The sequence below is a fragment of the Alligator sinensis genome, unplaced genomic scaffold, assembly GCF_000455745.1.
Source record: "Alligator sinensis unplaced genomic scaffold, ASM45574v1 scaffold441_1, whole genome shotgun sequence".
NCBI classification, from domain to species: Eukaryota; Metazoa; Chordata; order Crocodylia; family Alligatoridae; genus Alligator; species Alligator sinensis.
Genome location: NW_005842313.1, coordinates 91,748 through 111,461, shown reverse-complemented (window position 1 = coordinate 111,461; position 19,714 = coordinate 91,748). Strand labels below are relative to the sequence as shown.

At 39.8% G+C, this 19,714-nt stretch overlaps 1 protein-coding gene across 1 annotated transcript in view; it reads right to left on the bottom strand.

The window, feature by feature from the left end:
- SYT13 (synaptotagmin 13) overlaps positions 1–9,450 on the bottom strand; it is a 28,196-nt gene extending 18,746 nt beyond the window's left edge. Inside the window, exon 1 of the mRNA XM_025209871.1 lies at positions 8,921–9,450. Coding sequence (XP_025065656.1) covers positions 8,921–9,103 — 183 coding nt within the window. The 5' untranslated portion in view covers positions 9,104–9,450. The remainder of the gene's footprint in view (positions 1–8,920) is intronic.
- Positions 9,451–19,714: the final 10,264 nt, after the last annotated feature.

Sequence of the window (19,714 nt, the reverse complement as noted above, 5' to 3'; positions counted from 1 at the left end):
CCTGCTAACTCCACCTTGAGTCTATCACAGAGAGCAAAATGCATGGATGAATAATGGGAGGGACTTGCTCATTTTTCTGAATTGCATGTTCACCTGGCAAGCAATCCAGCTCTTCAAATAAATCCTTATACTTTGAGATCATATTCTTGGGCTGTGGCTTCTTGTGATGTGGTGATAGATGTTGTAGTTTGGAGATGCTCCCTTACTTAGACTACAGAGGTTGATAATTGGGAGATGGTCCCTCAGTTAAGTTAAAGACAGACATAGAGCCTGCAGTGGTTGCTTACTACTTCAGAATACAACCTATCATGTATTTTTTCTCATCTAGGTATACCTGTGTTTATTAAGCCCAGTGATCACATGGTGTCAGGCAAAGGTGGATCCTGAGGGGGAGTGCAGTGATGCAGTTGTACTCCTTCCCCTTTGATTCCTCCTCCACCCAAACTTTCAAGCCAACTGCTTGAGAGGGGTAGCAGCATTTCTATTCAGGCAGTGCTGATAGAGTCAATTGGTTTCATGGTTCATTATTATCTCCCTGATTACTGCTCATCTCTCTTTACTGCACAGGTGTTAATGACCCTCTATCCTTTTCAAAGGTCTTGATGTTCCTCTATACAAATTATCCTTTCTTCCAAAATGTTGCTACCAGTCGTCCCTGGTAATGTCTGTATTCCATGTCACAGCTCAGCGGATAGTTTTAAGCTCTAGCTGAAAGTATTACCATGCCTGAGTTAAGGTTATGTCAGGTAACATTAACTCAGCTGTAGAAATGGCTGACAGTGAAATATTGTAGGCACACCATCTGTACTCCCTTTTTCTAAATCCTAGATCTGCCCATGGTGTCAGGACTAGTGAGCAAGAAAGAACTTGAAAGAATTTGAGTTCCAAACTGAAAAAAGAAGTCAGAAACTGAGAGCAAGTGGATGAACACAGTGATGTGGAAGGACAAGGACTGCTGTAAATGATCTGCCTACACAGTTAAGCAACAGGACCATTATACATATACATTCTGCAACCTCCACCTCCCTTTCTGATGTTGGGCAATATAGCAGAGAACTGGAAGGCACTCCTACAAAGATTTGAGTGGTACCTATCAGCCAGTGGGAGAAGCTGACATCAAGTAGGACCGTGTGATCAGACTAATTTTGTTTTCCATCTTTCTCACAGTCATTAAGATGCTCATCCATGACCATCTGCCACATGGCACTGGCAATGAGTACAGGATGGATGGTAATCTTTTCAATTTCTCCTGCCTTCCTGCCAAAACCAAAGTTACTTCAGCCTCGATTGTGGAACTTTAGTATTCCAATGATTGTGCTGGCATTGCATATACAGAGAAGGTCCTTAACTGCTTCTCCCAATCATACTAGTGCCTGGACCTGACTCTTAACATTGGAAAAACAGAGGTACTTCACCAGGTTACTCTGGACCAATCAACTCCCCCAGCAAAGATCCTCATTAATGGACAGGAGCTAGAGAATGTTGAACACTTTGCATACCTTGGCAGCCATCTCTCAAAAAAGGCCAACATCGATGAGGAGATTCAGTATAGGATCCAATGTGCCAGTTCTGCCTTTGGAAGACTGAATCATTATTTGATCAATGATCACAACATCAGGACTTGAACAAAGCTCCTAATATCTAAGGCTGTGGGAATCTCAACTCTTCTCAATAGCTGTGAAGCTTGGGTGACCTACAGGGACCACCTGAAAAGCCCAGAACACCATCAACAGCACTACCTCTGGAAGATCCTTGGCATAAAGCAGAAGGATCATCACACAAACATCAGCATCCTCACTGACACTAACACCACCAGTATGGAGGTGTTGATTATTCAACATTAGCTGTGGTGGATAGGGCACTGATGTACATTACCATGCCTGATGTATGTTTACCAAAATAACTGCCATAGTCCCAATTCAAATACTGCCAAGGACAAAGGACATATGGGGGCCAGAGGAAATGCTTCAAGGACACCCTCAAGGTGAACATTAAGTGTGACACTGACACCACAAATTGGGAAAAACTAGCTAGGGACAGGGCTACATGGCAATGTACATCTTACTTTGAGGAAAACCATCTCATTCTGCAGGCAATGGACGGAAAGGAAACAAGAGCAATAAATCCATGGTCCAACCCTCCCTTTAACCACCACCTGTGGCATTTGCCAGAGAGTCTGTGGCTCTAGGATCGGCCATCTTAGACATCAATGGACTCATTTACAGCCCTTTACTTGACCTATGGAAGTGATCATCCTCAACTGTGAGGGATCACCACCAATGATGACTTATCAGCTACAGGACAGAAGAGGAAACTGTCAAATCTATATCCTTCTAGCATATTATAGGGGAGACAATCTTGCTTTATAACACCTTTACCTTTGAAAAGGGCCAAAATATGCAGTTAAGTTCAATACTGTCCACATTTGAAGAGTACTGAATGCCAAATAACAATGACACTCTTGAAAGTGAATGAATAGTGAAAATTAAAATTGACACCAAAAGCAAGCTCAACAAACATCAAAATAACTGGCTATTCAGGAACACATATGCCAGTAAAAGAGATGCATTGCTAGCATCCAGTATAAAAATCAAGTATATCAACTCCCATTTGTTGTGATAGCTAGGGAGGTGACACCAATTTTGGGTCTGGCAGCCTGTGAGAAACTAAATTTAGTGCTTGCAGGACAAGAGGACACACAATTCATGCCTTCTGATTGATCCTCTTGGTAGTCACAACCCAAGTCTGGACAGTCTTCTCAGGAAGAAACCAACTGTTGCAGAACACAAGAAGCAGCCATGTCTTTATGGGAAGAAATGTACCTATGGGCACAAATGTGAACATCATCATGCAGAAAGAGGAAATCAGCCTCAGCGTTTTGTAGCTAATATACTTTGTGCTGTGCACCAAAGCATAACTGCCAAAAGTGCAAGCTAGCTGGATCCTAAAATAAGGACTCGGATCCCTCAAAACTCAGAGGAAAAACTTCCCACCAAAAACAAATTAAAAAAAACAAAATCTGATACCTCAGTCTGAGAAGAAACCTCCTGAAAGACCTATAGAGCCTAGCTTAAAAGAGCTGCAGAAAAGGGAGAATTGGAAAGTGAGTGGTAGAGGCTCACTGCAGAATGATGTGCTAGTAACCTCTCCTCTCTAAGTGAGTATTAATGGAATTTTATGTTAATTTATGTTTGTAGTTTTGTTAAGAGTGGAGAGGCAATGATAGAAATTATAATTTATAACTGCTCCTAACAGAAAATGGAGGGAGTTGGGAATTTGAAGATGGTCTCTCCAGGAGTAGCAAGGCAGGAGTCGGTTAGTGAGAGAAAGACTATGGGTCTGCAGATGTTGCATACTGCTCCACAGATTAAAGTGCATTGTTCTTCTCATTCACTTATACCTATCCTTATTGAATCCAGTGATCACTACATTAGTGGCCTTGTTTCACAGTGAAAACAGCAGTGTCTTTATGAAATGAGGTGCAGCCTAACAGGGCACTGGACTACAAATCAGAAAACCTGGGCTGTAGTGTCTTCTTTGCTACTGCCCCAGCATGCAATCCTGGACAATTTACATCAGATCTGCTTCCTTTCAACCTATTGTCCACCATGTCACTTTGGACTGTAAGCCCTTTGCATCAGACAAGGCCTTCTACTACATGTCAGTGCATTGTCTAGTGCAGGAGTGGGCAAAATGCAGCCCAGGGGCCAGATGCGGCCCACCAGGCCATTCCATCCAGCCTGCGGGGCCCCTAAAAATTTTAGAAAATTAATATTTATCTTCCCCTGGCTGCCTGTCATGTGGCCCTTGATGGCTTGCCAAAACTCAGTAAGTGGCCCTCACCCAAAATAATTGCCCACCCCTGGTCTAGTGCAATGCTCCTCCTCTCTGCATACCTAATTGAACCCTCCACATGCTGTAGGACAAATCCCAGGATGTTATCAGCAATACCTGAGAGAGAGGATCTGGAATTCAAAGGAGGCCTGAGTCACATAGCTGAGATCTAAATTTTAGAACTACTAGGAGCTTGGTTTTCTGTTTTGTTGATCATACAGAGAGGGAGCATGTCTGGAATGAAGATAGACCCACCTATGTTTTGGACCTGCCTCCTATAGAACACTCACAGCAGTATATCAATACTGTCCTTTATATTATGGGTATTTTCACTACACCTCATTTCATTCCCTTTGAATCATAAGGCATTGGCCCCTGATCCTAGTTCTAATACAACACTCATCAGTGCAGAACAAATTCAAGTAAAATTTTCTCTGTTAAATGAAATGGTATTTTAATGTGATTGGCCAGAGCTCATGCTCTTATCATTCCAGCCTGTGGGTGGTTCACAAAAGTAGAATCAACAAGGGGAAACAGAAGGACAGTGAAAAATTTATATCCATGTTCCCAGCAATGTGGAATTGTCTGCTCACTTGGCAGAGGTTCCGTCCTTTGTGGAGGAGAAGCTAGTAAAAGTTCTTTGAGCAGGACATTGCATTCCACCCCCACCTCCAACCTAACCATAACTCCCAGCTCGGGAGAATTTAAATCATTCGTTGTAAATACATGCTTGGACTGAACAATGGAAAGGTGCAGGGCCTGCCTAGGAGCCTGCCCCTGCCACTCAGCAAATGTGCATTAAAGCACTTAGAAAGCCTTGCACGAAAAATAATGTACAAATGTAAAATGTTTCATTCTGATCTTGCTGTCCTAGATGATTCTCTTGCCCCAGTAATTGCCAGACCATTTCGTGTTAAGCTTAAACTGAGAGGGAGCAAGAAAAACCTTCTTAACTGTAATTAATGCTTTCTTTTTTCATTAGTTACTTTGTTTCCTATTAATAATGAATGCAGATGAAGCCCTGGGGAAAGCTTTCATCTGGGTTAGGACACTTTGCCCTCAGATTGCATGTCCTTAGGGAAGAGTACCGTTCTTCAAAGAGCAGACAATAGAGTGAAAAAAAAAAATCCCGGACCTTGATTTTTAGCCACCCTCAGTCTGTGGTGCTCAGAGAATTAGTGTCATAGCCATTAGCCATGGAAAAGAACTAATTGGGTCACTGACTCTGTCTCTCCAGGCAGCCAGGGCAGCATTGTTCACCAGTGCCCATTAACTAGTGCTTGCTCCACCCTAGCTTTATGACTTCCAGCCTATGATCTTCAAAAGCAATTCACCCCTATGCAGAAGACAAGATCTGGCCTGAAATGACACTTTGGCTTATATAAGCCTTGTGCAGGCAGCCTGCAGAAGAGTGAAAATGGGGTTCCAGCCTTGGAGGTTTTTAAGCCTCAAGTCTGGAAATTCCTTGAAATCACAGGTTGTTAAGTTCAGCTTTTCATCCTCTAAAGAAATTTTTTTTTTAAATGAGCTTGTTCTGTGCAGGACACGGGAATCTTTAACTGCTCTCTTAACAAAAAAAATAAAGGTTCTGTGTGCACTTCTGCTAATTTTTGAAAGCGGGGAGGGGGTCTGCCCTGATAGCTCTGGCCAACATCTCTTCTCCCTTCCCCTTTATAAGATGTGAATTCTGTAGCAGCTGTCCGTCCAACTGGCTGTAACCCACCACACCAGAGGTGGCTGCATGACAGTGTTCTTATATGTCTCTAGCATGGAAAGCACTTAGAGATGATAGATGTTATACAAACATGACGTACCATGATTACTAGGACTCTTTTTTCTTTCTAGAAGCCAGACACTATCAGCACACAACAACTAACAGCTCCACTGGGTTTACACATTACCCTAGTCTGTCTGCTCTGCAGAATTAGAGATGAAAGACATATGCAAACACAGTGGGGACCAAACCACCCCCTCTTCCAAATGCATCTGCTTCTGTTTATTATGCATGCTGCTAGCTCCGCTCCTCAAGTGCTGTCAGCTAATGCAGTCATATAGTATTGCCTGTGGAAAGTTCCCTTTACAAATCAAATTTCAACAGCAATGTCTTAAATAAAGCAATGAGCAGGAAAATTCAGTCAGTTCAGCATAAAATGTGGAAAATGAGATAGACCCAAATTAGTTGGTAGACTGATGACAAGCCTTTTATGTCCCTCCCTGACATAAATTGAGCACCATACCAGATTATTACCTTGATTGAACGTGTGTCTTACTGCCAAGGAATCTGTGTTTTCACCGCGTCCTGTCTTCTGATACTTCTTCAAAATGACAGTACAAAAGCCACTTATTCTGAAGATATACCTTTATGTTTGTATGAGCTATAATTGTGTTCATGGATGCCTTTCATAACCATGGGGCTTCCTTGACACCACAATAGTGTATAAAGTATACACTATTCACTATCTACCTTCCCCTCTCTTTGGCATCTGTACTGTATGTAACCGAATCTGAGACTGACAAGCATCAATAATTAGGTGTTCCAGACACTGACTAGGTTATACCATGAATTTAAATCATTTTCCATCACTGCTTAAGAAATTAAGAAAAAAGAAAAATCTAGTACACAGTATAACAGACAGAGATACACATGATATACAACACTTTAATGACATAAATATAGATTGGAATTCCATCTTTGTAATTAATATGGCCAAATGTTAATCAAAAACTTCTGAATGAATCACATCTCCTGGCAATTGGATCTTTTTAATTAGGAAAAAAAACAAACCTAGCAAACATATGGGAACTAAAGACATTTTGCACATTTGGTGACAGAATGCTTTGTTCATTCTACAGGCAGTACTAAGCCAGAATGTTTGCTAAGAGATGCCTTAAGTGCTTCACATGCAGAAAGCCTATAATGCTAAAAAATATTGATGACCAACATGCATTTACCCTGGAGAATTCAGATGAAAATAATGTTACAAGATCTGGGTAAATAACAAGATATTTGTCAAGTTCTTTATTAAAATATTGCAAAATTGGCTGAATGAATAAATGTTTTCTCAGCCTAATCCTATGAATTTATGGGCATGATGAGCATAATCTGACCTTACCGGGAGCTCAGGGTTCTTTGGAACATGTATAATGGAGCCTTAAAGGGAAAGCTACAGATATGTATTAATACTTTGTCTAGGCTTTGGATAAAGCCTCTCCCAAGAGATAATTATGGAAAGTCAGTCAGTTTTAGGATGATGACATAGCAAGGTTTAAAACAGTTAAAAGATAGAAAAAAATTGTATTAAACAAGTAGGAAGAGGGTAATAATGAAACGCTCAATACATTGACAAGATGGAAATGTGGGTGAAAGATGACATACAGGATAACATTTTAGAGTGAGATTTTTCAAGGCTGCCTGGAAGTAGGGAGATCCATGTATCATTTAAATGGTAAACTATGCAAATCTCAGCCTTGTTACACAAGAGTTTGCTGGAAAAATCAGAGGACAATCAGGCTGGATAGCCACAGCTAGGGAGGAAGTGGAGACACACCTAACAGAAACGGGGAACTAGGAATACATTAGCAGGTGAAATTCTTAATAAATAAATGCAAACACCTAATGAAAGGCACATGTCACACTACTTATCAGGCACAATGAAGGATTCAGAAATTGTCATAATACCTCAAGTAAGAGTTCAAACTCAATAATCTACTCAATAGCTGGTGGAAGCACAAAGGAATAATACAAAACAGAAACAATTCTAGCGCCAGCAGACATATATCCCTCCCCACCACCTCACCACACACATGCTATGATGATCTTTTGTTATCTTTTAGCAGAACAAACTGCAGTAGAAATATGACAAGATTAGAACTATTTTCTTTGGAAAGAACAAGAGTAAGTGGCTATTAGTGACATGCTGAATACCTAATAATGACTGGAACAAAGACAGCCAAGTAGGACTCCTACTACACTGTTCAATACTACAAAAATAATAGTGCACTCCATGTGATTGAAAGGAAAATGAATAAAAATTGTGTCATCCAGTGTAGCATGTCCATATAGAACCAGCTGCTTTAGAAGATTACTAAGAGAAGTGACATAATAAGAATGAAAAAAACTTAAGGCAACATATAAATAACAATGGCACCTACGGTAACAACAACCAGAATAAAACTTTCAGTGATTGCTGGCCTTATAGTTCAAGCTGAGGACAAAATCAACTAGGGAAACCAATTAAAAACGAGACAGCAGACCATTGTAAGCTGTATTTTGAGGTTTTATATTTACACTCTCCACTAATCCATCTGGCATTAGCTATGGGTACTTATAGGACACAGGAGTAAATTGATTGTTGGTCTGTTCCATCCTGGCAATTGCTGTGAATCGAATGTGGTCGAATCCTCCTAGTAATTAACTAAGATCACACAGGGTGTCTGACATTAGTAGCACTTTGCACCTGCTGCTTGAGTACATGCACAAGAAACAGAAAACACAGTTCACAAGAGGATGAGATAGTAAACTCTGCATTTAAGGGTCTTGCTAGATTTTCATTATAAGCTTCATTCTGACACATGTGACACATGGTCCTAACTTTTCCACAAACTTAATCTGTTTCCCATACAGAAGAGGATTATTTCCATAATAAACCAGATCCTTATACAGAAGTCCTTCCACTCCACTGCAGCAACTATAGGTGCCTGTGTGCGCAGCTGAACATGGATAGCTATAAGGAAAAATTCTGGCAGTATTACTCTATGCCTATTATTCCCATTGCTGTCTTCTTAGGGAATCTTAGTAGCATCCACGTTTCTGTTCTAGCCACATGATTTACCTTATGACCTAACCTGACGTCTCAAGAGGGATTGCAAATCTTCTCAGTTTTTTTGCCACTAGCAGCTTTCATGCTGGCAAAATGACAGCTGTCTAAATCCCTCCTCCTCCCATTGAAATATTGTTACATCCTGAATTCTACAAAACAAATAGGATGTCTTAAATCACATGCCAGGCAGTCTAGCACAGAAGTTGCAGTCCCACCCTCTGCACTTAAAGAAAAGTGGCAGAAAAAATAGAGAGACTGTGGTTTACCTGCTGGACTGGCTGAAGCACGCTGGGCTTAGCATTTTCCAGGTCCTCATCTTGGTCCTTTCCTGAGAGTCCTTTCCTAGGTTGCCTGCTTTTGCAAAAGCAGGTGAGACCACAAAGGGCAAGGATGCTAGTAGCAGTCCCCAGAGTGGCTCCCAGAGCTATTACTGGAGCAGACAAAACCATTGTCCTGGGCTACACAAAAATAACACAAGAATCAGGCAATTCTGCTGCTTCTCAAGCGTGGTATATCACAGTTGTTTGCTTTCAGTGTTTAGCTTGGTTTCATTCTCTTCTGAAGAGCAAAAAAGATTTCCTGTAGCAGCAGGGAAAAGAAGTGACTAAAGGACAGAAATAGATTATTCCAGCTTTGCTAGGCAATGAGACAGCCTCTCTCACCTGCAGATGATTCTGGCTTATGCTCCAGATCAGGTAGAGGAAAGCAGAGGAAACAGTGTTTATAGTGTCTGTAATCCCTCTAAGGCAGCAAACAGGCAGTTTTCAACAAAGCTTGTTCTCCAGCTCCACTGGGGAAAGTCTGATGTGTGAGAGAGAGGAAAGACGTCAGCAGAAGGGGATGGGCCCTGATGACTAACTCATAGAAAGTGGATCCAAATGTTGGTTCAGCCCCGGGTAGGCTTTTGGAGAGCTGAGGGCTGTGTGTTTTGCAGTGAGGGGGGGATTTTTTTCCCCCTAATCTTAAAGTGAATATAGAGGTTGATGAAAGATGCCAGCCTGGCAGTACACTGGACATTTCTAGAATAAGACTGAAGTTTGTGTGGGCAGATAGTCTAAAGCTAGGCAAAGATCTCCCCAGGAACCAAGGACCATCTCAGACCTCACGGCCTTCCACTTCAAGTGTGAAGCACATTTCTATGACTTTTTTTTCCTGATACTTAAACACAGGATAATATGTTTACTAAAAAAGGGCAGAAAAGAAGGAAAAAAGAAAAATCCCCATGTTGCACTGCACGTGATTCTCCTCCCTGGAGAGGATGAGAGAACAAGCCACATATGGCAGATGTAAGTCACAGAGCTTAATGCAGTATTGGAAGGCACTCAGATGCAATAGAATAGCTGAGAGACAGAATCAGGTTACACTTGCCTTCACTGCCCTGCCAGATTCCCTGACCTCTGCCTTAGAGTCGTCATCTCCCTGAGTGACAGGGTAGTTAACTATCTGTGACCCATTTCATCTCTACCCTTTCTGATGAGGCTGCAGTAAAGGAGGGCATACACTCTATCAGAGCATTCTTTGAGATGAGGACATTTGTCTCCCAGGTACTGTCCCAAAATGAATCAAGTCATTTCATATAGACTACCAAGCCGCCAACAAGTGGGTATGCATCTGTCTCATTATAAATCTGGGCCAGATTAGAACCAATGGGCAAGCGGTAAAATGTTCTGTCTCCCTTTATAAATCCCCTGAAATATACTGTTCTGTTGGGATATTCTCTGTCCTTTAACAGAGACATACAATGGACTCCTGCTGATCAAGTGCACAATAGTGTTTAGAAATTCAAACTTTAATACTGCAATTCAGTCTGGGTTTAATCACGGCTTTTTTCACTTTCCTCAGGAATTTCAACTAAAAAATCAGGCTCCTAGCCTTTCCTTCCAAGGGGGGCCTCTGCTTCTGCTCTCCATTTGTTCTCCATCAAAACTGTTGCACAGGTCTTCAGCTAAGCGGGCATCTTCAATGCCCTCACTTCCTGTTCTCTCACATCCTGCTCCTTCTTCCTTTGTAGCATCCCTGTGGATGGTCCTGGTACTTGTTCAGGTCCATTCTTCTTACCTACTGTATTCTCCACCCCTTCTCTGGCTTTTCTGACACCCATTTTCTCTCCTTCATTTTGCCACCAAGTAGGGACCCTAGGTAGAGCCCATGAGTTGAGCTCATGAGTAGAGGACAGAATGGCTCCCATTTGTTCTCTTGTCTTAAATTTAGATTTAAGCTAGTTGGATAGGGCCCATTGTTTTTGTTTTGACCTTGTACAGCACCTAACACAAAGGAGTCTGTGCCGTGACTGAGCCATAACAACAACTGCAACAACAACTGCTTGAAGAACATTGGGAAAACACCTCCAATGGCCAGCATTAGGGTCCATTACAGGTAGATGATGTAACATAATTCTCTGTAGTTTTCTGCCTCAATAATAAATCTCCCTCTGGAATGGAGGGGAATAGCAATGGATGAGATCATATACTCACTATCTCTATTATTGATTTGAATTGTTTTTCCTGCATCTTGCGGGTAGCGAACTGTAGCTTGGAAGCTTTCATTTGGCACAGAAGGATTCACAGTTGACCTTTCTGGTTTTGCTGTCAATCTTATTTTAAGAACTTACACTCCTCAGACAAACTGATTTGTATGTTCTCTGTCCCAAGTCTGTCTGTGGTAATTGTACGCAGATGTATTCAACATAAGCAATGCTACTTCATTGTCATACTGCTACTCCTTTATCCCTCATTTTGAATAGGCTGCACTATTATAATGGCTTCTTGAGGCTTTCTTTTTAACCTGCAATTCTCACTTTTACGTTAAAAAATATATGAAGTTTCGTGGGATTCTGCCTCTGCCTAATGCAGATGGAAAAGCATGGGCAGAAGATAAACATCATAAACTTGGATTTTCTTCTCCCCCTTCCTGTGGTTCTATATAAAACTCCAGTGATCAAAGACTCTTCACATTAGGAACTGTCCTTACTGTTCTTCAAGTCCACAGGAGAAGTAGTAATGTGAGATACCATTCAGAGCAGAACAGAGAGACAAAGAATTGAGAATGGAGATAGAGTTTTGATTTTTAATCAACTGTGGTTTCTTTATACCTCTCACACAAGCACCGCTGAGAAGCATACAAGACTATAGAAACCAAGGATAAAGTATGGGTGAACAAACACCAACCATCAAAGTTAAGTACATTTAAATGCTATTCTTCCCCAGGATATTTTTTAGAGGTTCACAAAGAGGCAGGAAGATTTTCTTGCCATATCCTGTATAGATTACAAAATGTACAAAAAGATAATATTTTTAATAACAAATGCCAGTTGGCAGCCTTTTCCTGGGGGGAAAAAAATCTTGCATGATAATGGAACACCATCAGTACATAAACCTTTAGAAGAGACTGTGAACAAACATTTCAAAACTGAACATGTGCAGTGATGCACGCAAATAGTACAATCCTTTTGCTTGTACATAATATGCACATATTTTTATACAGGCTGTCATAAAAGCTGTGCCATAAACCTATTCAAACTCAATTTCATATTGAAAAAAATTATACTGTGTAAACAACAACCACCTGTTTTAATACAAAATTGTAATACAATTGTTATGTCGTTAAAATGATAGTAAAATGGGGTAGCAACTGGTTTATGATCCCTGCCTATTACTCAGATTCAGAATCACATTGTTTTTCATTAAGTTAGCTAGTTCTGGAAAGAGATTTCCCAAGGTCAGCTTAAATTACAAATGTCTCCTAGCTGGACTTCCCAAGCAACTTCAGGTTATAAACCACGTTTCCCACCTGCCCTGATGATATACCTTTTTTCATACAGATAAATGATTTCTGGCTTTCTCTGGTCCTCTATTGATCTGGGCAGTGATTTCTGACAAGTTTCTATTGTTGCATTTTGCTCTGTGTACACTTGCTGCTACCACTGAAGACAGGGGCAAAGTTAACACAGACCTGGGGCAATGGCATGCATTGTTTATAGAAGTATCATAGAGAAGTAAGTCTGGATAGGACCTCAAGAGATCATTTAGTCCAACTGGGGATTTAACCTGGGACTGTGGTGTCATTATCATTGCACTGTAACCAACTGAGCTAACTACCTCTCTAAGAAAAGTGGATACTGTTTCCCATAAAAATCAGATCAAGGTTGCAAATTCCATCAAACAGGATTTCTACAGTCACATGGAATAGCAGCTTGCCTGCTCTGTGCAGCTGGAAGCTAACGGGTTCATCAAACATGGAACTGTGCTATGTGATTGATCGTTTAGTTGCTGCCGTTATAATGCTAGCCCACTTCATGTTCTGTGTCTGAAGACAATGCACAGGGAGGGTCAGCTGAGAGACCAGGTGCCCATGAACAACAATATTTAAATCCCAGTCATGAATCCACACATAATGGCACATTAATATAAGCCTGAGGATATCCCTGCACTAAAAATTGGATTAATGGAGATGAGCTTGACAGCCCTAAATCAAAAGCAATGCGAAATATGAGCTGTTGGAATTAAGCTGTCAGGAAGAGTCATGTAAAAGCAAAAGGCATTTGGAAGGTCGTAAGGTGCTATCAACAGATGTTTCAGTGGCTAAGGCACTCTCCTGGGTGGTGAGAGATGTGGCTTTGAACACCTCGCCTCAGGCTGAGAAGGCACCTAACCTCCAGGAAAGATGCAGGATTGCAGACAACTGGCTAGCTGCCAATTGGCTAGGTTAGGCATTTTCCTGCTCAGTTTACTGCATACTGTAAATCCCATCTTTACAAACCAGGCTATCCCATAGGGGACAATCCCCTGCCTGGGAGATATAAGCACTTAATTTGAATTTGTGAATTCCTCTCCTGAGGCAAGCATTTAAGTCCCTATGTAGATCTGGGCCATAGTGCCTTTGAATCATTACTTATACAAAATTTCAAATTCAAATACATCTTCCCCTTGCTCCTGATTATTTCCAGAAGGCTATTTCTTCATGAAGTATGCCTAGAAAATTGTGTTGGCTATACTCATAATAGTGACAGGGTATAGCCAATTATGTTATTCAAGACTTTACAGAGCTCCAGGAGAGTGCTAGTGAATCGACTAAAAAGGACTTTGTTACAAGGACCTGCATTCCCACGATACATCACATTAACGTGCTAACTTTTTGCTCTTCGCTACATAAATGGTGGAAGACAGCTGGCAATTCTTTTTTACGTTATGGGATTCTGGGGTTGTGTGAATGGATTATTATTGTTGCAAACTGGTTAAAGGACAAAACTAAGGCTCTTAGTGCAGTGCCAGTAGGAAAGTATCTACGGAGTGCTTATATTAATAGTCTATGGGTAATGAATACTTACCTACACATTTTGGCTGTATTCATAGATTCGAGCCATTGACTCTACATGAAATAGTCCCGTAAACGATAGAGACGATGACAGGCAATCAAGTGTCCCAGTGTTTTTGTGGGGGAGTCTGAACCCCACTCTTCCTGGGCTTAGAAAGGGGTGGAAAGGGTTACAGGTTAGCCCAAGATGACCAGTAGCATCACAGATTCTGCAAAATCATTCAACAAGGCAACACTTACACATATGCTTACTAACAGGATGGAGCCCCCTTCAAATTTAGCAACTCTGTAAGCAGTACAACAAACTGAAGCTCTCCTCACTCATCAAGAGGTACTTTGTAAGGCTTCTCAAGTGTCTCTCTCTTCAGCATGAAGACGTATACAAAATAAGGCTGAGACAGAGAGGTTCTTCTAAGGTGCCCTTCTCCCCTCTTCGCTATAATCCTGGAGTAGCCAAGCTACTCGCACAGGATTAATTTACAGGTCTATACCCTTACAAGGAGATCTCCCAAATCTCCAGGGGCAGACAAGAGATCACCCTTATCCCAGAATACACATGCAGCCAACTCACCGCACCATGCAGCTTTTAACATTCTCTTTAATATCTTTTCTCTCTCACATCACATCATTCTTTCTCAATCAATCAGTCCTGGGTAAAAGCTCATCAGTCACTGCCAATCATACATCTTCCAAGCAGTCTCACGCTCACTAGATACATTCACTCAAATCCAGTCTCTCACCTTTACCTCAAAACCATTCATACTTTCCCCACCAAATATTCTGACCCTACTACGCTTGCCCACGCTGTCTAAGTGGGGCAGCAGGTCTAACATTCACAGTCTTTTGAATGCGTCTGATAGAAGCAGTAACTGTGCATACTCAACTTCAAACCTAGCGTCACCTTTAAGTACATACATGCTGGCTCAGAACTTCATGGGTAACATCAGCTTCACATTTTTAAATGAGAAAGCAAAACATCAAATGCAAATGCATCCTTCTTCCTAAAACTTGTCTTCCCAAGCTGTAAACTCTTTGGAAAAGACTGTATCCCCCTGTGTGTTTAAACAGTGGTTAATACAGTGTAAGCATGACAAACAATGAACAACAGCAATTCATTGAACTCCCTTTTGCTACATCCTCTCATCAACACAGACCACATCATCACTGGACCCAATAACAAAAATTATAACATCCCATATTCATTCATCTGCCCCTCTACCCATGTCATATTGCCATCACCGGCTTGCAGTGCCCCTCTGGTGTCTATATTGGACAGATGGGGCAATCCCTGCATGAAAGCATGAATAGACACTGGTTTGACATCAACTGCAGGCACACACAAAACTGTGGCAGAACACTTTCACCTCCCTGGATATGCCATCACTGCCTCTGATGTGGCTATTGCCTATGAAAGCGTACACATATCTGAACCAATTTGTCTCTGAGGTGTCACCCTGCCTTTACACTATTGTGAAGGCACAGAGACTAATCTTGTATCTGCATATTCAAAATGGCAATTTAGCTAATGGAAGATGTGGATATGAGGTACAAAACTGACCCAGCCACTTAAATTAAATGAAAATATTTCAGAAAGAAATAAAGAATAATCTTCCAAAATGGGAAAAAAAAAATAACTATGCCCAAGCCTCATGAGCTCCAAGATTAGAATTAAGATCCTTTAGCATGCATCCTTAACTGCTATAAAGTGATAAAATGCTGCTGAGAGATTTGGAGTTACCTTGATGTACCCTAGTAGATTATCCAGCCATTCATCTTTCTCACATACTCCATATGGTAAAAAAGATTTACTGTGTGAAAAGAAATCATTAGCTGTATACAAGTAATGCAGGGCTCATATGAGTACAATTTAAATGAGCCTGTCCTCTGATCAGGCCCCCTGGGATTTGGGGATTCTTGGAAAAAGGAAAAATCTGTGCCTGTTTCATGGAGCAGTTCTGGACTGTTTTATCGGAAATGGCTGCAAACCTAGAAGAGTTCAGCCTTTCCTGAATTTCTTGGATAGGTGGCAGTTTCATTGCTCCCCTCCTTTCCTTTTCCTCCTTTGATTTAGAAGCTAAATGACACAAAATTCACTTGATACACACACAAATGAATTCAAAACCAGCTAATTGTCAGGCCTCAAATATAAGTTGTAAGTAAGAGAATCATCACCAGAGATCCTGGTTTTCTCTGATTAAAAAAAATCCCCAACTGAGCATAAAGGAGTTTTGAACTTATAAATCCTATTATTTGTTAGTAATCATTTATAATTATATAGTGGTGTTTCTTTTTAATCATGGAAAAAATGTGGATTTGGGGTTACTTTTTTTTAACCAAAAATTGGGGATTTTTTTAAATCGGAGAAAACAAGGATCCCTGATCATTACTAATAATAAGGTTTTGCAAGTAACACAAAGGAATGGTCTATAATGAGTGAAAAATAATGAAGTGATGTAGATTCACTTTGTAAAGTGGATATAAGCAAACAATTTGGGTTTTTATTCAGCAACATGCAAGGTCATTTATCTAACATTAAAGAATACTCTGTTTCCCAGAGTAGAATCCGACATAGGGGATTCTGCTCAGGGAAGCAGCAACTCGGAGAAAATTTGGGGTTCAGGGTGGATTATAGCCCTGATCATGAGCTATAAGTGCAGTCAAAAGGGTGAATGCAATCTTTGGGTGTATAATTAGGTGAATCTGAGTCAAGGTATCTTATGCCTACATTCAGGTCTGCAACTGCTACTGGAATGCCATTGTTACCCAGGAGAACTTATACAATCTTTTCTCTGATGCCTGATGAAGGGTGTTTGTGCCCAAAAGCTTGCAATTAAAGAATTTTTTTTGCAAAAATCTTGCCAGTCTGATAAAAGATATCACCTTTGTCCATGAGCCCTGATTGCTTTTTCCTCTAGACCAATACGGCTACAACCTGGATACCTGAGGTCCAACTGTAGCATTCAACATTCAGGAAGAAAGTTGATATATTAGAGAGAGTTCAGAAAAGAGCCACATGAATGATTACAGGACTGGAAGACACTGGATTGGATTAAAGACTCCAAATTCAATCTATTACCTTATCAAAGAGAAGATTAAGGGGTGACGATCTGTGGAAAAGTGTTGTAAGTAAATGAGAACAAACCTTTGATACTGGGTTATTCAGGCCAGCAGATAATGGTAATTGGATCCAGTGGCTGGAAAGTGAGGCTAGAAAAATCCATACTCAAGATAAACTGGAATTATTTAAAGTTAGCCAGCATAATAAATAACCAAGGTTTGTAAGGGATTCTTCATCACTAGTAATTTTTAAATTGAGATTGGACTTTTTAAAGAGATCCATTCTAATCCAAACAAGAATTAATTCAAGGAAGCCCAGTGGCCCATGTTATATGAGAGGTCAGAAAAGGTGATAACAATGGTCTTTGTGGTTTTAAAATTTATGAATATTTTAATCTATTAATATATGTCTCATCTTCTTCTCATCAGGGTCTTATACCCCCCATCTCATCTACTGTTTTTCTGCATTAAAAAGAAGCCTACAGTGTAAATGTGCTGATTACATGGTGAATCCCTCTGACAGCTAGCTGTAAATCCTTGCTACCAGCTGATATATTCCTCACAGACTATTAATCTGTGAAGTCTGGGTTTATAGCAATTCAATTGGTGAGGGAATCAACTGAGTATAAATTAGGAATTAAGAGACTGTGCTGCTAAAGAGATTGTAGGCTCTTGGAATTAATATGAATTTGTTTTTTTCTGGGGTCTAAAATATTTCCATATCAAGGAAAAAAAGCTCCAAATCACAAACCAGGGTGTAGTGCCATCAGCGGTTTGATGTTTACCTTGGATGCCCCTGGGATGTTATAAAAACATTAATATGACATTTAAAAATCACAATTCCAGATAGAATGACAAAAGAGCCATCTGTGTTTGTGGGGAAAAGTCAGCCATGCTTCAGAAGGCTGATGCGCAGTACAATATAATATAGTAGGCAAGTGACTTCCATACTTCACAGGGACAGCTGCTTCATTATGCAATCTTTGCATTGCAGTTGTAGACACCTAAAAAAATAAGTCACGCAGTGGTCAGGACAGAGCTTTTTGAAAATGCTTCTAAGAGCCTCATTCAGAAATTAAGAAATTAAGCATAGGCGTAAGTACTGTACATCCCACTTCCACAATTAAAGTTAAGAATGTGCAGAAGTGTTTTCCTGAGTTGAGAAATAATGTCATTTTTGGCAAGCTCACCCCAGATATTTGGCATTTCTGCCAAATTCTACTGAATTGCTGTTTCTATGTTGGAAACCTGGGAAAAAGCAGAGAAAACTTGAACGTGTTTACTTGTTTTTCTTCAAGCCTAACTTTACCCTTATTCAATATGGGCCAATTTTTTTTCCCAAGTAGCCCCATTTCACTTGAGAACTGACCTTTTCATTTGAACTATTTTTTACTTTCTTATATACAAATAAAACCATTTTGAGTATGAAGAATTGAAATGAACTGATTTATTTATGAAGGTAAGTTTCACGTTCCTAATAAAAATGAAAAAAAACACATTTCTAATATTTTCCATTTAATGGTAAATATTTTACAAGCTGACATCACAGAAGTCAATGAAAACAACAGAGTTTTGTTTCTGAGCCTAATCAGGTAAAGAAAAATAGCAGGCATATTGCATTATCAAGGTCACAATTATTTTTTCCTGTCAGAAATCATAAGGAGATAACACAATGATGATCAAATTTAAAAAGATTAAATAATATCTTTGGAAAACTGATCATAAAGGAGTTTTGAACTTATAAATCCTATTATTTGTGAGTAATCATTTATAATGTGTGTGTGTGTATATATAACATTTTAAATAAGTATATAATAGTTACAAATAATACTCATATAATCATTTAAAATTATATATGTATAATTTCAAATTATATATATACACATCTATAGAACTCTATCTATATGTGTGTGTACATACATATGTATATATGTATGTATGTATACACATATATAGAGATCTATATAGATCTAGGTTAGTAACAACCTAGGCCATATTTTCAGCTGCAAACCCCTCTTCCACTTGTGTTCTGAGTGTGCAAATCATGAGTGACCTGTTTGGACATTGTCAATTACGATTGAGATTTGGACATTCTCCCTCTATATACATAATTGAGAATGTATGTGCATGTGTGTGTGCGCACACACACACACATATGTTATGCACACTCAAAACACAAGTGGAAGAGGGGTTTACAGCTGAAAATACAGCCTAGGTTGTTACTAACCTGTGTCTTAATGCTTATTTCTTAGTTCCTTTACTGTTTTGTGAAATCATAGCAAACTTCAAAAAACAAAATATTTACTGAAATATACATTATTACATATACATATACATTACATTTACATTATTGCCCCTGCAAATTACTTGTATTTAGTATTATTAGCTACAAAATGCTGCCACCTAGAGGTGATAAACAATGATTTTCTTACACTGTGAGCAGATTCTTGCTTAGTATTTTATTAGTTATTTCATACATCACAGTTATACACAATATTTTACAGACAAATACATAATTATCTAAAATAATCAGAAGAAAGTATACATATAAAGTTATACCCAAAAAATCTAAGTTAAGGGACAGCATTCAGAAATTCCAGAATGAAGCTTGCCTGGGCAACTTTAATTCTCTCCCCTTGTTCATGGCATTATGATATAGTTTCATAGTTTCATAGTTTTAGGGTCGGAAG